The 20,898-nt window shown below is 49.4% G+C and overlaps 1 protein-coding gene across 3 annotated transcripts in view; it reads left to right on the top strand.

The window, feature by feature from the left end:
• LOC146833908 (coagulation factor XIII B chain-like) overlaps positions 1-20,898 on the top strand; it is an 897,095-nt gene that overhangs the window by 433,178 nt on the left and 443,019 nt on the right. For 2 of the 3 annotated variants that reach the window (XM_085601815.1, XM_085601817.1), the window contains exon 7: positions 14,352-14,537. The exons of the other annotated variant lie outside the window; for it this stretch is intronic. In XM_085601815.1, the coding sequence (XP_085457941.1) occupies positions 14,352-14,537 (186 nt within the window). The remainder of the gene's footprint in view (positions 1-14,351; positions 14,538-20,898) is intronic. 3 annotated transcript variants of the gene reach the window in all.

The raw sequence follows: 20,898 nt of genomic DNA, 5'->3' as shown, positions 1-20,898 counted from the left end.
AGTCATACTCAAAATTGATCAAGCTTTCTTTTGACCTTCTGCCATTTGGGAGGTTGTTGTCCTTCTTAAGCTCGCATTGGGACACCTATGTTATTATTTTACAGGTTTACCCTCCCAGTCAGACTTGCCATCTGCCACTGTCCCCAGAGTAGGTTGCAGCCAGCAGGCACTGACACTTGGAGAAAGAATGAAGAGCTCCACAGCCCTTCATACCCCACCTCACTGAGTAAATGAAAAAATGATAAGAGTAGTGGTATTTCACCGGTGGCCCAAGGGCCTCCCATTTAAACCATACCTCTCATGTCTCATCAATGTGCCGGACTCCATTCAATATCATCTTCATATAATCGCTCCAGACTGATCAAACGAACCATAACTGATTTAATGAGTCATTTGCGCTTTCACTCTACCAGTATTTATCTTGCATGGCTAAATCTGTGAGACACGCAAATGCTACTCACAGGATCAACCAGATAACCACACCTACTATACTGGAGGAGAAGCTGTGTGCTTGTCCTGGATTGAACTTCACACCCCTCATGAGCAGTCTTTGGGATCCCATACTTGCCTGCAGGAGAATGGGGAACAGGGCAGTCACACGAGCAATGGTAGTTACAGCCTTCTCTGCTACAACAGAACGGAGAGGCAGGCCAAGGAGTTTCCTAAGCAAGAAAGACATAGAGGTACTGTGTACCAGCCTGTGCAGTCAAGACACCTCACGTAAAGGTTGTTCTGAGCTGCTGCTCAAATGTGCTGGGTGGAAAAAGGCAACAGACAGGCATCCGAAACCTAGATCACAGGCAGCAGCTGGGGTTAGAGGCACGCAACCCTATCCACTCTAGTCAGACCTCTTCACAAGCAGCCAGGCTGCATCCCTGCTTGGTCACTTGGAAGCAGGGCTCAAAGGAAAGGCCTGTCAGATAGGACATGAAGCCAGCCACAGACTCAGGCCCCTTGGACTCCAAGGCAGGCCAGCCAAGCACCAAACGGACTCCCCGAGACTAGGAGAATACATTGTATACATCAGTTGAATTGATATCCTGATGACCTTGACTCCTGCAGCGCTAAATAATTATCCTGAAGTCAGTGATTCACAGCTGACACGCTAATCAGAATGACATACGAAGCAAAAGAGTAGATAACTAGGCGAAGAAGAATCTAGACCTTCTACGATACTGGTACTCTCCTCTGACTGGCACTGAGCAGTAATCACGCCATACAGTCGGACATCGGTCCTTTCACCTTTAATTGGGCTGTTATACATTCCCAATGTCCTGAAGAAGACCCGACATGACCATATAGAACAACAGGTCGATACAGGGTCGAAACGTTGACGGTTCCATAGTCCTGCACGAATTGGAATTCCTTGTATATACAGATCACAGGACTTGTGCCATACAAGGCTCATTACCTATCCATAATTTAGCCGAGGACTTTTTGTGTAAAAAACTTCCTTTGTATTGTATTGATATTGTAAATATTCACTTCTTCACTATCACACAGAGTCACCTTATTCACTTTGTCACTGCGTCGTTGTTTTGTAAATATTATTGTATATACAGCCCTTTCTCATTTTTTATACATATCTAAAGGAGTTGATGAATGATTTAAAATTCAGATGAAATACTAAAAAATAAATTGTTACGTTTTTTGAAGTATTATTCATCCTTTAAGATTAATTGCTTGCTAGATCATCGATTGCTGTGTTTATGTTCAATTGATTTTTCTTCATTGTAAATATTATTTCCCCTACGGAACCATTGTTCATATATATCTACGAGGCCCAGGTTCCTTGGGTTATAGGGTTACCCCTGTGTGCTTAACTCTTACAACAGAACGGAGAGGCAGGCCAAGGAGTTTCCTAAGCAAGAAAGACATAGAGGTACTGTGTACCAGCCTGTGCAGTCAAGACACCTCACGTAAAGGTTGTTCTGAGCTGCTGCTCAAATGTGCTGGGTGGAAAAAGGCAACAGACAGGCATCCGAAACCTAGATCACAGGCAGCAGCTGGGGTTAGAGGCACGCAACCCTATCCACTCTAGTCAGACCTCTTCACAAGCAGCCAGGCTGCATCCCTGCTTGGTCACTTGGAAGCAGGGCTCAAAGGAAAGGCCTGTCAGATAGGACATGAAGCCAGCCACAGACTCAGGCCCCTTGGACTCCAAGGCAGGCCAGCCAAGCACCTCATGGCACATGCAGAGAAAGAGCGGAGGACAATGGGGTCTCTCATTTGCTGTCCCTAATAATTCAAAGAAAGGCTACCTGCCTTTCTAGTAATCCAGGCACACCGAGTGAAAGGGAACCATTGGAGTGAACACTTCTGACCTCCTGTAGCTCTGGCTGGGCTTGGTGAGTTAGATAATCAGTCATCAGGACTTTCAAGTCAGCCCTTCTATTGCAATGCAGTGCAGTGCTGGCCACAATGACCCCCTAGCAGGTCTCCCTTCACAGGACTGTCAGCTTTGCATCCCTGCCTGCTCTCTAAATTTAAGACGAAAGGCCCATCAGACAGGGTTGGAGTACAGCTGCAGGCTCAGGACCCAGATTTTCCCAACAGGCTCCCCCAGTCTCTGGTACCACCTGGGTGAGAATTATCAGACTTCAAGGGGGTCCCAGGTACCCTGTCCCTACTAATCTAGAGCATGTCTACCCCCTTTCTTGTAATCCGTGCACATCAAAGGCCAGTGGGGGCCATAAGAGAAAAGTCACCTAACTTCCTGGAGCCCTATCTGGGCTCGAAGAGTGAAATGAATCCTCATCAGGACTTCCAGCAAGGCCATTTGGTTGCGCCATAAGAATACATTGCGTGTTACCAGATGATAGAGGCTTGAAGTGACCAGATGCCTGGACTCAAAGGCTGGTCACCTGGTCACACCATGACTCCTGAATAAGGATTCTGCTTGCCCTAGGAGGGAACAGGGACCCTGATGCACAAGTTCTCTGTGCCTAAGATGGTCTCAGGCAAGGGGCTATGGAATGGGCCTCACGAAGTTTTGACCCAGAGCCCGGTCAGAGCTTCTCTAGACAGGCAAGCTAGGGAGACCTCCCTGGTCTTGTGGTACCTCATCCCATGCATTTTGTGATGTAACGGGCCAGAGAAGGGAGCCTAGGGCCGGGCACTTATTTGTATCCTCAAGCCCACCGGGGCCATGACAAGGGTCTCTGGGTCAGCGCTCCTTAGCTCGGGCATGCAGGGGAGAGCTTCCCAGGCCTGTGGTTCCCTTTTCAGGGAACTTTGAGACACAGAAGGCCAGGGAACAGAGTCCAGGGCCGGGGTCTTATACCTTAGAGTCTACAGGGGCTCTGATCCTGGGCCTGTTCAGAGCTTCTAATCCCCGGCAAGCAGGGGAGGCCTCTCTGGGCTGACAGCTTCCTGTCTCCATCACTTTGAGACCCAGTGGCCAGGACGGGTGGGCTTCAACCCCTGGGCCAGCTAGAGCTCTGGCTCATACCCTGGTCAGAGCTTATGAAATGCAGGTTAGAACCCATGGGCCTGCAGACCCTATCACAGCCACTTTGTGACACCACAGCCCAGAGATAGGGGCCCACATCTAGGACCTTCCACCTGCTGCCCGTGACGGCTCAGACCCTGGGCCCAGTCAAAGCTCATGAACCCGAACAAATAGGGGAGACTTTGCGACTCAGTAGGTCACATAAATGAGTCTAGGACTGGGTTTTTCCACCCTCAGGCCTACATGGGTTTTGTCGCGGGGCCCGCTCAGGGCTTCTGAACCTGGAGAAGCAGAGATGGCTCCACCCTGCCTGCGAGTCCCCTGTCCAGGGCACGTTGAGAGATGGCGGGCGAAGACACAGAGCCCAGAGCCGGGATATTCCACCTCAGTGCCATCTCAGGCTCCGATTCAGGGTCCAATAGGAGATTCTTATTCCGGGCAAGCAGGGGAAGTCAGTCACTTTGCAACATTGTGCACATAAACCAAGTCCCCAGGGTCTTCACCATGGGCCTGCCAGTGCGCTACCCACTGTTGTAATCCTTGCACACCTAGTGGCATAGGGGACATTCGGGAGAATGTATCTGACCTCCTGGACCCCTACTGGGCTTCAAGCTTCAAACAAACCCTCAGTGGGACTTCCAGGGCAGCCTGAAATTCTGAACACTGAGTCACATGAAGGAAACAATGGTTTTTAGGTCTCGCCTAGGCAGCGCGCATGCACGCCTTTTCAAGCACACTTGTGCTTGTGCTGGCATCCACCTTGAGGGAGCGAGCAGCGGCGCGTGTGGTAATTGAAAACATATGGCTCTCGTGCCACCTCTGCTCGATCCTGCAAGGCGGATGCCAGCACAAGCACAAGTGCATCTGCCTGCTCTTTCGCGGCTGCGGGGCCGCGCCACACTCCCTCACGCTTGTTCATTATTTTCATGTGCCGCCAAGAACTTCTTTCGAGAGTCCAATTTTCATTATTTTTTTTTATGTGCCGCCAAGCAGTGCCAGCACAGCACACCGTGTTTTCAATGCTCTTGCAGTGCCCGTTTCATGAGTGCTGCTCTTTTTCTTTTCAGTACAAGGCTCTTTTCAAAACAACCTCGCCTTCTATTTCAGCCGAGGGCTTGTTGTATCTAATATTCGACCTCTTTCTGCTCTCCCATATGTCTCCTTCGAGATTCTCCTTTTCACTTTTCATTATTTTTTTTGATGTGGCGTCAAGCAGTTCCAGCGCAGCACACCGTGCTTTCAATGCTCTTGCAGCGCCCGTTTCATGAGTGCTGCTCTTTATCTTTTCAGTACGAGGTTCTTTCAAAAACAACCTAGCCTTTTTTTATAGCCGAGGGCTTGTTGGATCTAATATGCGGCCTCTTTCTGCTCTCCCATGTGCCCCCTTCGAGATCCTCCTCTCCATCCACATTCTGCCAGCACCTCCTACCCAATAGACGTCCACCACCACGTCCATCACCACCATGTCCATCATCACCACGTCCACCACCAACACGTCCACCACCACCACATCCACCACCACCACCACGCCCACCACCATGTCCACCACCACCACCCCGTCCACTACCACCACCACGTTCACCACCACATCCACCACCACCATGTCCACCACCAACAAGTCCAACACCACCACGTCCACCACCACCACATCCACCACCACGTTTACCACCACATCCACCACCACCATATCCCCCACCACATCCACCACCACCACCACGTCCACCACCACCATGTCCACCACCAACACGTCCACCACCAACACATCCACCACCACATCCACCACCACCACGTCCACCACCACTGCATCCACCACCACCACCATGTCCACCACGTCCACCACCACGTCCACCACCACATCCACCGCCACCATCACTGCCACCACATCCACCACCATGTCCACCACATTCCACCACCACCACATCCACCACCACGTCCACCACATCCACCACCACCACGACCATGTCCACCACCATGTCCACCACATCCACCACCCCATCACATCCACCACCACCACATCCACCACCACCACGTCCACCACCACCACATCCATCACCACCACATCCACCACCACCACGTCCACCACCATCACCACGTCCACCACCACTGTGCCACCACCACCATGTCCACCACCACCACTTCCACCACGTCCACCACCACCACCTCCAACACCACGTCCACCACCACCACATCCACCACCACCACATCCACCACCACCCCCATGTCCACCACCACCACCACATCCACCACCACCACCATGTCCACCACCACCATGTCCACCACCATGTCACCCACCACCATGTCCACCACCACCACGTCCACCACCGCCATGTCCACCACCACCACATACACCATCACCACGTCCACCACCACTGTAAAATCACTCGCAGCATCTCTACCACACAGTGGCATACCTGCATGAGCCGCTCACTCAAAACAAGCATTGGCATTCCCAATAGGTCTCGTCTTTGGGACCTTATAAGTGTTTAGCCATTCAACACTTGATGTTGTTGCACCAAGGATATTGTGCTGGATAACTAAACACTAATAAGGTCTCAAAGGCGAGACCTATTGGCTATGCCAATGCTTGTGGTTTATTTATTTTAAGCACAATTGTCACCAGTGAATTTGGCACAGCACAATGTGCACCACCAATGTAGGCTTTTTTATGGACTCCGAATTTTATTTATGTCCAGGCTTAGATTATATCACTTCTCAACTAGAATGTTGAGAAAGAAAATGGCAAATGCAAGAAAAATAGTCTATGGCATCTAACAAAACGCAATTACATTTTAGATTAAGTGCCCTCTGAAAGTCACATGATAGAATTTCTCCAAAATTCTTCTAGGACCCTGATTAGAAGCTGCATGTTACTCGGCTGATTTGACAATGCTGTAAAATCTACTCAGAACTGTGCAATTAAAAGTAAAATCCCATTAAATGGGGAATTACGTCATCAGGCTGATTTTTCTGATTGTGATATCACATGGTATTTGCCATCCCATGAACTTTTCCTCCTACATTTACCACCTGCTTTTTTGTGTAAAATAAGTCTTGCAAAATACAAGCAGGAGAGACTGGTTCAAACAGAAAATGTTTCCTGGCAAGTCATACTGGATACTTGTGATATTTGTTTATTGAAAGGTGCGAGCTTTCCTATGAAAATTAACACATAATTGCAAAATTTGAGATTGCACATTTTACCTAAAGCGAAATTTGAAAATGTCATGAATTTTGGCGGTGTAGTCAAAATTTCGCCCATACCTAGTCATTAGCTGTGCTGTAAGTTTTTTTTTTTTTTTTATTCTTTTTATTTGCATTATCAACAACAAAACAAACATAAGTCACTGCAGAGTGCATAGGATATAGTGCCGATGAGACAGTTCCCCACACACACAATGTTATCCAGAGGACCGACAAGTGTCCACACATTAGTGCTTGAGCAAAAATCAATAGCATAGTCCACCTCCGTCCCAGCCTCCCATACATCCCCAATACCCCCCACATTTCCAGCGCCAATCGCAGTAACCCAGTTTCCACTCCGACATCCGCCTCCTCCCAGCCATCCGCAGTGAAAATCAGTGTGCTACAGTGTATGAAGCGGCGTGTGAGTCAACCGATGTGAGAAAGGTTCCCTTATATCCCTCGGGCGTGTGCGCGGTGGCAGGAGTTCCCAGAATAGGGTGAGTTGCGTCTGGCAGTATACCACACTCTTAAGCCACTCCCTAATGTTGGGTGCCGTGGTGGCCCCCCAATGTATCGCCACCTGGCGCTTGGCAAGCAAAATGAGCATGGCCGGCAGTCGGCAGCCGGCAGCCGGCAGCCGGCAGCCGGCGATGTTTAGGCTGAATCATATGCAAGATCCCCAGAAGCGCAGCCTGCGGAGTGCATGGGATCTGCAGCCCCGTGATGCTACACACCAGCCGCACTACCTCGGCCCAAAAGGAGGCCATCATGGGACATTCCCACGCCATATGCAAGAAATCAGCGCCGCGCGCAGTGCACTTCCAACAATTGTCCGTGTCTCTTAAGCCAATACGATGAAGCCTGCTTGGGTGCGGTATATCATGTGGATGTATTTGAAATGAATCAGCCTGAGTCTGTAGTTAGGGGACAGTGTCTCAAGCATTCTACAGCATAGGTCCCAGTGAGCGTCAGTGATGTCAACCCCCAATGCAGTACTCCACAAAGCGCGCGCCGCCGGGGTCACTATTGGATGGTCACTTTGCATGCCTCCATATAGGCGGGAAATTAGTTTGCGCCCCGATTCTATCTTTAGGACATTCTCCAAAAGCCATCAGACTCGGCGGCGGTTCCGGGAATGTAGGAAACAGTGCCTGACATGTATGTCAAAGCTGATAATGGAGCAGGGTGTCCAGCATCGTCGGGGTCTCCGCAGCGCACATCCGCTCCAGCGTGATGAAAACTCCATCAGGGAAGATGTCCCCCGCTGTATGAAGACCACGCGATGTTGCGCGCTCTCCCGTTTTCAAGCGCTGCAGCGGGGGCCACATAGGGTTCTCGCGCAGAGGGATCGACGAAGTGGAAGTCCAGCTTAGCCCGGCGGCGTAACCCGTCCCAGGCCCACTTAAGCGCATGCACCGTGTCAATTTCATTCCGCCTCCTTTTGTGTGGCGCGTATATGGCAGTGCTGAGTGGTAACGGGGCAACCATATCCGCCTCTATCGCCACATGCGGCTGAAACGGCGTGGGGTGCACCCAATAGTGCAGGAATTGCGCCTGCACACAGTACGCATATAGCGTAAAGTCTGGTGCCGCCATACCTCCCTGCCGCTGTGGGAGAGTAAGGGTCTCCCAGGCTACCCTAGGCTGTTTACCCCCCCACGCCAGTTCAACCAAGAGCGAGCGTATTTTATTCAAGGAATACTTAGGCAAGGGGAGTGGGACATTAACAAATAAGTATAGGAGCTTGGGCAGTATGATCATTTTGGCCACGGCTATCCTACCCGCCAGCGACAGGGGCAAGTGCTTCCACTGGCCCACCCTTTCCTCTATCCACTGCATCGCCCGCCCATAATTCTCCTTCCACAATGCTTGCATGTCTTTGCTAACCCATACCCCCAGGTAGCGTACCGGACCGGTTGCCCATTCCAGCGGGCAATCCGGCGTGAAGCGGGGTGTCGCATCCGTCAAGGGCAGGATGACCGATTTCTCCCAATTGATAGTCACCCCCGATAGCAGGCCATACCGTATCAATTCACTCATCATGGGGGAGAGATTATCTTGTGGGTCGGTTACATAAAGGGTAATATCATCTGCGTACATTGAAATGGTCAACGCCCGAGACGAAAAACCAATGCCCCTGTCCGCATGGTGTTGCCTAATCCGGGCCGCCAGTGGCTCGGTGGCAATCGCGAATAGTAGGGGTGACAGGGGGCAGCCCTGTCTCATGCCCCTACCGATAGCAAAGGGTTCGGATACAAGCCCGTTCACCCTCACACGGGCAGTGATGGTAGTATAGAGCAGTCGAATATAGCGGATAAACGCTTCACTGACCTCCATTCGCTGCACCAATGGAAATAGGAATCCCCATTCCAGGGAATCGAACGCTTTCGTGGCATCCAACAGCAACACCGCGGCCTTGACGTGAGGGGCTAAATAGTGCAGTACCCCAAACAGGGTCCGTAAGTTATGGGCCGTGGAACGGCCCGGCACGAACCCCGACTGATCTGGGCGGATCATGAGTGGCAACACCGGCTGGAGCCGCAAAGCGAGCATTTTAGCAAATATTTTCGCATCTGTGTTTATTAGGGACAGTGGCCGATACGAGTCACACCTCTGGGCATTCTTATCGGGTTTTAAGAGGGCAATAATGAGGGCCTCTCTCATCGTCGCGGGGAGTACACCAGATTCAACTGCCTCAGCGTATACAGTCAGCAGCCGGGGGGCTAGGAGGTCAGCGTATTCCTTGTAAAACTGCGCTGGGAGGCCATCCGACCCCGGCGCCTTGCCGGGTGCCAGGGACCCCAATGCCTCCTTGACATCCTCAAGCGTGAAGGGGCGATCGAAGTACCCTTTTTGGTGCGCATTAAACCATATTAGCTGAACCGTGTCTAGGTAATCTGAGAAGTCTTCCGACGCGGGCCCACCCCGGGAGCGGTATAGGTCTTTATAAAAGGACCGAAATGTATCTAGTATCTCCGGAGGGGAGCATACGGTGTCGCCCGGCGACGTTTCGATGGAGGGAATGTACGAGGAGCCCTTCTGCGAGCGCAACAGCTGGGCCAGTGTTCTGCCCGGGCGATCCCCCTCTCCATACCGGCGCGCCGTCGCGTGTTTATGTAAAAATTTTAGCTCCCTATCAGCCTCAGTTTGGTATTCCGTTAGTGTGGTGCGTGTTTCCGCTAGCGTGGTCGCTGAGGGGTCTGAGCTGTATTGTACTTCTAGAGTATGCAAGCGGTCCTCTAGTCTCTGGAGTGTATTTCTAATGTTCTTCAGCACTCTAGCCTGTCCCGCAATGCAGTGGCCCCGGATGACCACCTCGAATGCATCCCATAGGGTGCCCACAGACGCCACCGGGTTTGTGTTTAGTTCAAAATAGTCAAGTATATGTTGGTGTATTTCCTCGCGAAAAACCTGGTCCAGCAGGGCCTGCGCCGGCAACTGCCACGTGAATGGAGTGATGTATGGTTTGGGGACCCGTAGCACCAGTTCAACCGGAGAGTGGTCCGAAAGGGTGCGCGCTCTGTGATGAACTTCAGAGGCCCAGGCATGGACATGTGGGGTTAGGAGCCAAAAATCTAATCTAGACCATGCCTTCCTGTGCGGGGTGAAGCATGTGCCCTCTCACCCACCGGGGTGTAGGATCCTCCACGAGTCCAGCAGGTTGTATTCCTCCATAAGACCTCGAAGTAGGTCCGCTGTGTGCGGGTGATGTGTGCGCGCTGCCCCCTCCCTGTCGTGTTCCAGCGAGAGCACCGCATTGAAATCTCCTCCCCATATGTACTCCCCCGTGCCAAGGGACTGCGCCTTCAGCCAGACGGTCCTGAAGAAACCCAGGTCATCTGTGTTGGGACCATAAGTGTTAATTAAGATTATCTGCTTGTGGAACAGTTTCCCCAGTATTATTAGATACCTTCCCTCCGAATCTGCATTTACTTTAAATGTTTGCCAGGGCAGGCCTCTACGTATTAATATGGCCACCTCCCGGGAATAGTTGGAGCATCCGGACGTGTGCACCTCACCCCACCTGGCGTTTCGCAATCGGTCTCCCGCTTTCTGCAGCAGGTGGGTCTCCTGTAAAAGACAGATGTCGATGTGGTGTCTAGCCAGGTGCGCATGAGTCAGCCTAATCTTGCGGTGGTCGTTCAGACCTCGTATATTCCACGTCAGACAGCGCAACGCAGTCAGTGAAGTAATGGGCAATGTGTCCTACGTGGCAGTGTGTCCACCTGCGGGGTTAGGGGCAGGGCAGACGGCCAAATATCCAGCGTATCATATCTCGCACTTAGCAGGAAAGTGTGTGTGTACAGGGAGAATACCGTGTCATCCTTCAATAGTACATTACAGTGCTGCAGTTCAACAACATCAAACAATACAAACCCCCCCTCCCCACCTCCCACTCCAACCCCCCAATTAGGTTGAGATGCTGTACCCCGCCCAATTCTACCCCAAAAACAGAGCGGTTGCACGGGAATCATCCCTTCGAGGGCTTGAATTTACCGGCACACTCCCCCATCTGCAATCGATAGGGTGGCCGAATATTCTGCCGTCCAAAACCCCAGCAGACCATACACAATAGGCAACGACTTTTGCATCGCCCAAAACAGTAGCAGTGTCACCCGTAAAGTCCATAATCATCAGTAGTCTGTGTGGCGGCAGCCTCAGCGACCTCTTTTAGCATCCCCCACCCATCCCAGGTATCAAGGCATGGGCAGTAAACAAAGTAATGGGTACTTATCAGCCGAGTGTCAGGACGCCATTCAGCTCAACAGAAGTTCAGGGCGCACAGATACGCCCGTCGGTTCATTCCACATCACTCAGCCTGTCCACCGGGGAGGCCGCACGGCTTGCGCGCTGCTCCACATTTGCTCGTTCTGCTTTCCTAGCAAATTTCAGCGCCTCCTTCGCCTCCGTGAAGATCAGCGGCTTCCCTTTGTGATGAATTTTTAACTTGGCAGGGTATAACATGGCGTATCTGGTCCCCACTTTTTGGAAGATCTTTTTGGCAGGTATGAATTCGCGCCGCGCCGCCTGCACAGCCTGCGTGAAGTCAGGATACAGGGAAATGGCCATGTTCTGAAAAGTGAGCTCACCTTTTTCCCCGGATAAACGCAGTATGGTGTCCCGGTCACGGTAGTTGAGAACGCGAGCCAGGATCGGTCTCGGCGGCGCCCCCGACACCGGGCGCGGTCCCAGCGTTCGATGTGCACGCTCGACCAGGAACATTGCCGACAGCTCTGCCCCAAATAAATCGCGGAACATGCCCTCCACAAATTGCTCCATGTTGCCAATGTTTGTTGATTCCGCAATACCAATAATGCGCACGTTGTTTCTGCGGGAGCAGGCTTCCAAATCCTCATTGCGCCCCCGTATTACCTCCAAGACTTTGTCCATGCGGAGCAGTTGTTCCCGGGTGTCCCCTTGGCCCTCTTCACAGTCCGCAATCCGCGCCTCCGCCGCCGCAAGCCTTTCCCCAGGTTGATCGACTGTGCGCGACAGGCCCTCCATGCGCTGTGCCATTGAGTCAAGCTTAGAGTCAATCTCCCTCAGGCAGCCCTTTAGATCACGAAACATACTTTTTATGTCGTCGTCTTGTGGTGGTTCCAGCTGCGTCTCAGGGGCCACAGTCTGCGAGGCCGGCTCCACCTCCACATTCCGGGTGGATTTTCTTTCGAACTGCAGTCGCGGCTGTTTGCTATCCGGTTTTCCCATGATCAGGCAGGGGAGACCTCTCAGTGGGATATCGGGGGGGGGAGATATCCCAGCCAGTCACTCCGGGCAGCGATGCACTGCCACCCCGGTAGGCCTCACGGGCGTCCGAGGCACGTCGCCACCAGTCGCCCCCCGCAGCCCTCAGCACAGCTGCAGCGCCAACTGGCCCCCAGCGCTCGAAGCAAATCGCTGTAGCAGCTTTTCTGCTTAGAGCATATGTCCTTTGGCCACTATGGGGATATTCAAAGGTTGTGGCCCATATACGGAAGATGGAGGAGGGAGTCGATCACTGCTTGCAGAGGTTACTGGCATCAGAGTCCAAGACAATACCTCAATTAACTCGTTGCTTCTCCTACCACCAAACCCAGTAAACACAGTGCTTCCATCAAGGCACAGATACAACTTGGGCATTGAGGCAGGGGTTCCAGGGTAGCGTCGTTTGTGGCGGTGCACTATTTTCCGGCTGCGGCACCCCAGGCGCGGCCCGTCATCCCCTCCGGACAGCAGCAGCCGGCAGCACACTCCCTCGCAGGGCCGGCAAAGCAAGAGGCAGGCCACGACCCACAGCAGCCAGGCAAACGCCGTCCTCGCAGGCCCCCTCGGCCGCCGTCCGCACTTCGGCAGCCGCACCAGCCGCGGCAGCTCCCCAGGCGTCTCTGCAGTACCCATGCCACACCAGGTCACTCCGTCGTGTCTCCGTGTAGCGACACCCTCCGGGGATAGCCAGCACGCCTTCGCCGCAGGTCCACCGAGCGACGATCCGGCCTCAAGGGCCAAGGCAGCAGCGGCGCCGCAGGCCCCCTCCGCCGGGCCGCCCCACGCGCCAGATCGAAGGCCCCCGCCGGGGACTCGCGTAGCGGCGACGGCTGACGTGCGTCGCGCTGGTTCCTCGGCAGTACGGCGCAGGGCCCGTTTGCCGGTAATTCGCCGCCGATTTCAGCCGCAAAAGCAGCCACCAGGTCCACGGGTCTCCGACACCTCTCTTCTCAACTTTGTCTGCCCGGACAAGGAGGCATAGTCGGATGGGCCGTCGGATAGTGCGTTCGGCCGGCAGAGCCCCGTTATACGGCGGCCATCTTGCGGCTCGGCTCGGCCATGCCCCCAGCTGTGCTGTAAGTTAATGTAGGTTGATAGCTTAGACAAAAATTCAGGTGCTAAATGGGGATAATGTTTTAACACGCATTGGCAATGCGCCCAGTCTTTAAAATGTTGTGCTGTTAGCTTTGCCAATGCTTTCAGCCAAGCAACATGTGATGATGCATCAAGAATAGTGTATGAGTTTTCTAAGAGAACATATTCCACGATGGCTTTTCATTTACTGTTATAACGTAGTGAATCGGCATGTCAGAGGAGCAAATTACATTTTATAAAAAGTAAGTAGAATAGTGTGCTTGAAGCCCATTTAAATGATACAAGCAGCCCGGCAGCATTTTGTAGCTGTAGGGCCTTTGTAAAAATAATTGACTAGGTAAACAAATGAATAACGCATGGCGTGGGATGGGGTGTGGAGGAGGAGAGGAAGGAAAAATGAAGAGCGAGAAAGGAAACACATGCACATCTATGGAATGCACCATAGAAAATAATTTTCACCACAAATATGCAGTGGAAGGGTACCACTCATCCCGTCAGAACTCTGTGAGACTAAAATGATTCTGGATGGCCCAAACATTTCCCCGTTTCTATGTTGGTGCCATCTTTTCTACAAAGATATTGAATAAAAAGCAGACAACAGAGATAGATAACAGGCTATCCAATCATTATGAAGGGACTTACACAAAGCCCCGTATATGTATATGGTATGGATTGGAAGCAATATGTCTGCCGACAGAAAACTAAAGCTGATTATAGCCAATTCCTAAAAAGTGGCTTTTCTCAGTCAGAATCAGGATTCAGATTTGAATCTTGATTCTTAGCTATTTCAAAGAGCTGGCATTATGAGAGGATGTCATATGAAAATCCTTTAAAAAATGAAAATAATAATAAGTACATATGATGCTTTGGTTTGCAGGATCGTGCACACCATCATCCAAAGAAATGGATCTAAAGAACATTATACTTATGAATGAAAATACAGAAATCAAAGATGGAACCATGGCAGAGTTTGCATGTAAACCAGGTTTCTACAAGAAACCAAATGATATAATGACAGTAAAGTGCATCCTGGGGAACCTGGAATATCCAGAGTGTGACAAAAGTAAGTATTGCTTCTTAAAACGTGATTTAAGTTGTCTAAACCTAATAAAGATATTGATAAAACAGAAGCCAATCCACTATTGATTGGTTTTAAATTAGCCACTTACTGATATGTTTAACCCTATAAGCAGGTCCCTGAACTGGTTTTATAACACGTTAATAATGCTACTATTAATACATCATTTGCCTATTTGTGTTAATTTTTTCTTTCATTTTGACATGAGTGTTCCTGTCCTTCTATTCTGATAAGCTAACTGAATTTGAAGGAGCCACTTATCACAAGGCTTCTCAATTAAAATTCTGTATGTGTAAATACAACCTTCAAATGTAAATGTAACATCCATATCTCCCTGTCCTCAATCACCCTCTGCTCCACCTCCCTTATTCCGTTCCCCCACCCGTCCCCCCTCACCATCCGCACTCCCACCCTTATCCATCAAGCCACCCAACACTCCATGCTCAGCTCTCCTCTCCCTAGAAAATAAACTTGATTCTCTCATCACTTCCATTTCCCAGCTTGTAGCATCCATCTCATTTTAAGCATCAAGATGTCCCCCTTCCCTAATACCCTCCCGAGGAGTTCCGTGCTCCTGCGCCCTAATAAAGCAAACCACAGTCTGTCCTCTACAGACATCTCCAACTTACTAGCCAGCTACAAGACCACCAGCGTCACTCCCCCTCTACCTTTATCTCCCATTAATTCTACGCAGTGCACTATTCAGACCATCTCCTCTGTCAGAACCTACCAGCCCCCCTGTTACCGGGCACCCTCATTCAAGAATCTTATCCCTATCTCACTTAACAGCCCTATCACCCCCATCACTAAAACAGTTGTGTCAGAGCTGCACTGCTTACTCCACAACTGCAGTTCTGCAATCAAACACAAATTGGAAATTTCTGACATTATCACCCACCAGAATCTTGACATGTTCTTCCTCACTGAGACCTGGTTTAATGACTCCTCTCATACTTTGTTTGATCTTCTGGTACCCACTGACTACTCTATCCTCAAAAAAGACAGATCAGACAAAATTGGGGGCGGTGTCGCTATAATCTTCAGGAATTCTCTTCAAATGAAAGCCCTCCCTACCACCCTTTTCCGTACATTTGAATGCCTATCCCTAGAGCTTCCAATACATCATGGTTCACCCTTTAGATTCCATGCCATCTACCACCCGCCCAGTAACTGCTCTTCCTTTGTGGAGGAACTCACTGACTTCATCAGTGACCAATTTTCTCAAAGTGACAGACAGATCTTCCTGGGTGACTTTAATCTCCTTTGGGGCTCTTTGGAGGACTCGGCTGCCTTCAAGCTTGCCACCTTTCTCTCAGCCAACGATCTCTTCCAACATTGCTCTGAAACCACTCATTCCAAGGGCTCAATTCTGGATCTTGTAATATCCAAAGCAGACCTTCTGACTACTGCTCCCCCCATCCATGTAGACTGGTCTGACCACTTCCTCGTTCCCTTCCGTCTTCATCTTTCGCATGTTATAACTCTCGGACAACCGAAAAGAGCTACTACCTGGTTCCACAACACTAAACACATTGATTTTGACACTTTTTGTGACTCTGCTATGCGGTCACTTCCTAGACTTGACCCTAACGTGGATGTCAACGCTCTCACCAGTCAGTGCCTCTCAGTCCTAGCAGTTGAAATCAACTATGTCGCTCCACTCCAAAGCAAAAGGAAAAGGCACACACCCTCAGCACCTTGGTTCAATAAAGCTCTCTACAATGAAAGGAAAAACCTTAGAATCCTGGAGAAACATTGGAGAAAATCTCCTTCTACCTTCAATCTCTCTCTGCTACGTTCAGAAAGATCCAAATACCACAACCACATCTTCCATGAAAAAGCATCCCATTTCAGATCCCTCCTTGACTCAGCAAAAAACAGACCCGAAAAACTCTTTGACCTCATCAAAAACCCAAACTGTTCTCCCCTAACTACTAAGCCCGAGGACTCCACAAAGAAAGCAGCCGATTTCGCCATTTTCTTTGATGAAAAGGTCAAAGCACTGGTGGATCAAGTCGCCCACCCCACCCCCTTTGAGGAGCGGAAATCCTTAGTCACCTGGCAATACTTTGACGTCATCTCGGAAGATGACCTCCTCAAATGCATCCTTGAAACCAAACCATTCAACCACTCTTCTGACCCCATCCCTAGCATCATCGCCATCGATTTCTACACCCATACTCTCTCTTACTGGACCGGGCTAGTTAATCTCTTCTTCAGTCAAGGCTCCCTCCCTGTTGCCCTTAAATCAGGACAGGTTACCCCTCTTCTAAAAAAAACCTCCGCTGATGCAACCGACCTCAACAACTTCCGCCCTATCACCAGCCTCCCTTTTCTTTCGAAAATCACTGAAAAATGTGTTGCGAAACAACTTTCCCTACATATTATGGACAATAATCTCCTCGATGTTTTCCAATCTGGCTTCATCCAAAATTGTAGCACTGAAACAACCCTGCTGCAAGTGATTGATGATGCGTTGCATATACTCGACTCCGGGGAATCGTGTCTTCTGATTCTTCTAGACCTCTCTGCAGCCTTTGACACTGTTAATCATAGCACCTTCTTCAACACTCTTCAACAGAGAATGGGATTGGATGGCACAGTGCTTAAATGGTTTGCCTCTTTCCTCTCAGACAGATCCCAAATGATTAAGATAGCGAACAGTCTTTCATCTCCATTGGCTGTAGTTCAAGGTGTCCCTCAAGGTTCTATCCTGGCACCCACGCTGTTTAATCTCTACCTGGAACCATTAGGGAACCTCCTAAGCAAATCTGGGATCCATTACCATCTTTATGCGGATCACACTCAAATCTACCTCAAGGTGTCTTCCGCACACGATCTCTCTTTACTCGACTCTACTCTCAACTCCATCCACAACTGGATGTTATTTCACCAACTCATTCTAAATCCTGCCAAAACTGAATTCCTCCTCCTTTCGACCTCTCTCTCACCACCTCCTGTTCAATCGTGGATGGATCAGCTGAACCTGCTCAACAACAAACCCATCATTGTCGACAATGCTAAATCTCTAGGTGTCATTCTTGACAAAAGACTCAACTTAATCTCCCACATCAACTCTATTGCCAAGAACGCATGGTATCAGGTTCGCCTTCTATGGGGGATCCGTCGGTTCTTCCCGGAGAAAGACTTAAAAACCTTGGTACAATCGATGGTTCTCTCAAGACTGGATTATTGCAATTCTCTTCTGACGGGCCTACCCAAATCCTACCTCTCCCCTCTCAAATCCATCCTCCATTCAGCAGCTCGCTTCATTTCAGGGTCTAAACGAAGCGACCACATCACTCCTATCCTGTCCTCTCTTCGATGGCTTCCGATTGAGGCAAGATCTATTTACAAAACTGCCTGCATCACACACAAAGCCTTGCACACATCCTCCCCTCATTACCTGGCAAATAAATTGAAATTGTCCGGAGGCTCTCGACCCTCTAGTAATGCGGAAAAGCTTCTGCTTGAGCCCCCCTTCTTCAAAAGGGAAAGATGGATGGCGCAATCCTTCTCAGGCAATGCGGTGAGAATATGGAACTCACTTCCCCCATAGCTCAGTGCCACCTTCTTTACCCGGATCTTCAAAGCTGAACTCAAAACTCTTCTCTTCCAAAGACACTTTCAGAACTAATACTTTCATACTCCGGCCCCTCTTGGAAGTTCGCTCTTCATTGTAAATTTGTATTTTTTTCCTGTGCATCCCTCACCCCTGCGTGCTGTGTTGGATTTTGTGTTTGTGTACACTTCATTCTCAGGCTCCTCTTGGAAGTTCGCTCTTCGTTGCAAATTTGTATTTTTTCCTGTACATTCCTCACCCCTGTGTGCTGTATTAGATTTTGTGTTTGTGTACCCTTCATTTTTAGTCTGTGTAATGTTATATTCTGTACCACTTTTCTCTTGTAACGTAACTAGCTCTATTGTACAGCGCTCTGACACCTTTGGGTAATGTCTGCGCTTTATAAAAATGCACTAAATAAATAAAAATAAAAACATTTGAGATTGTTAAAGAAATGCAAAGTCCTATGTTAATGTCATTGTGGAACATATAATCATTGGCCACACTTCCTGGAGACCTATTGTGAGAAATTACATTGTTGGTTGACTGGGGATATTGTTTTTTAAAGTATTAAGTGAAAATAGGACAAAAAGCGCCAACAAAAGATTTTTGGTCATGCTGGACCGAGACAAAGCCAAATGTTCTGGCCGACCACGATGGAGCATGGGCCAGCCATAGGGACCAGGTTTGGCCCACTGAGTACAAGTATCTTAGTTCGGGTTGCATCGACGTTCCTGTCGATGAAGTGGATGTGGGCTGCAGCTGAAGTGATGCGTTGATGTGGAAGTGATGCGTCAGTATTGATCCTCACAGTGGCGGTGATGCAATGGTCCTGATACACGCAGCATTGGCGATGCATCAGCTGTGAAGAATGCAGGAGCTGCGATGCAGAGTTCTCAGCATCTTCGCCAAGACTGGAGTCAATGGAAATGTGAGGACCTTGAGCCGGGAAGAGCATCACTAAGTTGTAGTTCTGAAAATGATGCATCAGGCGATCCACGCAGCAGAGGCAATGCGCGAGTTCTGGCCATGCAACATGGTTGATGCACCGCTTGCGATCCACACAGTGCCACTGATTTGCCGGTTTGAGAGAGAATGCGTGGGTTTCCTTGCAGCAAGCACCTTAGGCTGTCTTCCAAGGGTGCAGGACTGGGGTGGCACCACTTGGCAGTGCAGACTCACAGATGGCAGAATCTAGGTGCAGAATCAGTATAGTTGGAAGTCTTTTATTTTCCTGAGACGGCAGATCAGGAGGCCAGCCGACTAGAGCTTGGAGTCACTCTGGGTTCTGGGGGTCAAGAGATGCAGGTCCAGTCCTTCTTACCCAGACCAGGAGGACAGCAGGTCAGCACAGCAAGAAAACAGTTCTTCCTGAGCAGTAGGCCAGCAGAGTGGCAGTCCTTCAGCAGCACAGCAGTCCTTCTTCCTGGCTTAGTATCCACAGGTTCAGAAGTCTACTGAAGTGGTAGGATCTGAGGTCCAGTTCTTATACCTAGTGGTACCTTTGAAGTGGGGGGACTGTAAAGAAGGGCCTTTGAAGTGCACAGAGGTCCTCCCTTCCTGCCCTGGCCCCAGACTTACTACAGGGGGATATGCTGTCCTTTGTGTGGGGACAGGACACAGCCTATTCAGGTATAAGTGTGAGGCTGTGTCCAACTCTTCACTCCAATCCTTAAAGGATGGCCCATCATGTCACACCTAAGCTTCCATTGGATGTTTCTGTCCAGGAGGAATACACAAAGCTCAGCTGTCACCCTCCCCAGATGTGTATCAGAGACAGGTTGCAGGCACACAGTGCTAAGAGCAGAAAAATGCCAACTTTCTAAAAGTAAACAAATAACAATGTACCTTTTCTGAAGTTATTTAACTACCACAATAAATCAATAGTTTCTGATCACGATATGTAATTAGCATGACCACAGTATCTATACATGATTATTTTTCAACTTTTTCATTTAGACATTTTGAATAGCACAATCATATAAATTGGATAACATCCATTTGTTATCCAGTGAACTTTAGTAACTCACTACTTATCCTAATTACCGTAGAACATAAACTTAAATTATAAATAACAAAACATACAAATACACATTGTTTTGCAATTTGTGACACATATAAAGTGTACCAGTACCTAACTTTCTAAGCGGTAAGACTAACAACTTTGTCTCAATTATCCAGACTCCTAAAATCAAGCATTAGCAGGGGTTGTTAAATTTCATCAAGTAAACAGAAACATCTCCCTGAGTTGTTGGACTTTCAACCATTTACATAGGCAACCCTATTGTAAAGAACTTGATGCATTTTTTCTGTTTTCTCAAAGGCATTTTGTGGCATATGCAAGTAGATGTTTGTCCTAAACAGAATGTGCTTATTCATTATCTGAAAAAGAACATATATCCGTGGTGTGGGCTTGTGAATTTTTCCATGTATTCCTATACGGAAAGCCTCTTACAATGGTAACTGATCCTCAAGCTTTGCTGACTATATTTGGCCATTCAAAGGCCAAGATGCCTTCTCACATTGAACATTGAGGACTATGATTACAACAATATAATTATATCATTATGCATCATCCAGGGAAGGATCAGAACCCTGCTGACTATTTTTCCAGAGTGCCTGTACATGGTCATGGTACTCCATCCAAGACGGCTGAAGCTTATATTTACTTGCTAAAGTTGGAGGATATAATTACAAATCAGTCATGGAACCTCACCAGTGATGGTGAAAATCAAAAATACTAAACTTTGAAACATTAACTATCCATAACTCAGGAACGGGTTA

Source organism: Triturus cristatus, chromosome 4_2 (assembly GCF_964204655.1).
Source record: "Triturus cristatus chromosome 4_2, aTriCri1.1, whole genome shotgun sequence".
NCBI lineage: Eukaryota > Metazoa > Chordata > Amphibia > Caudata > Salamandridae > Triturus > Triturus cristatus.
This window is presented reverse-complemented; position numbering and strand designations above follow the sequence as displayed.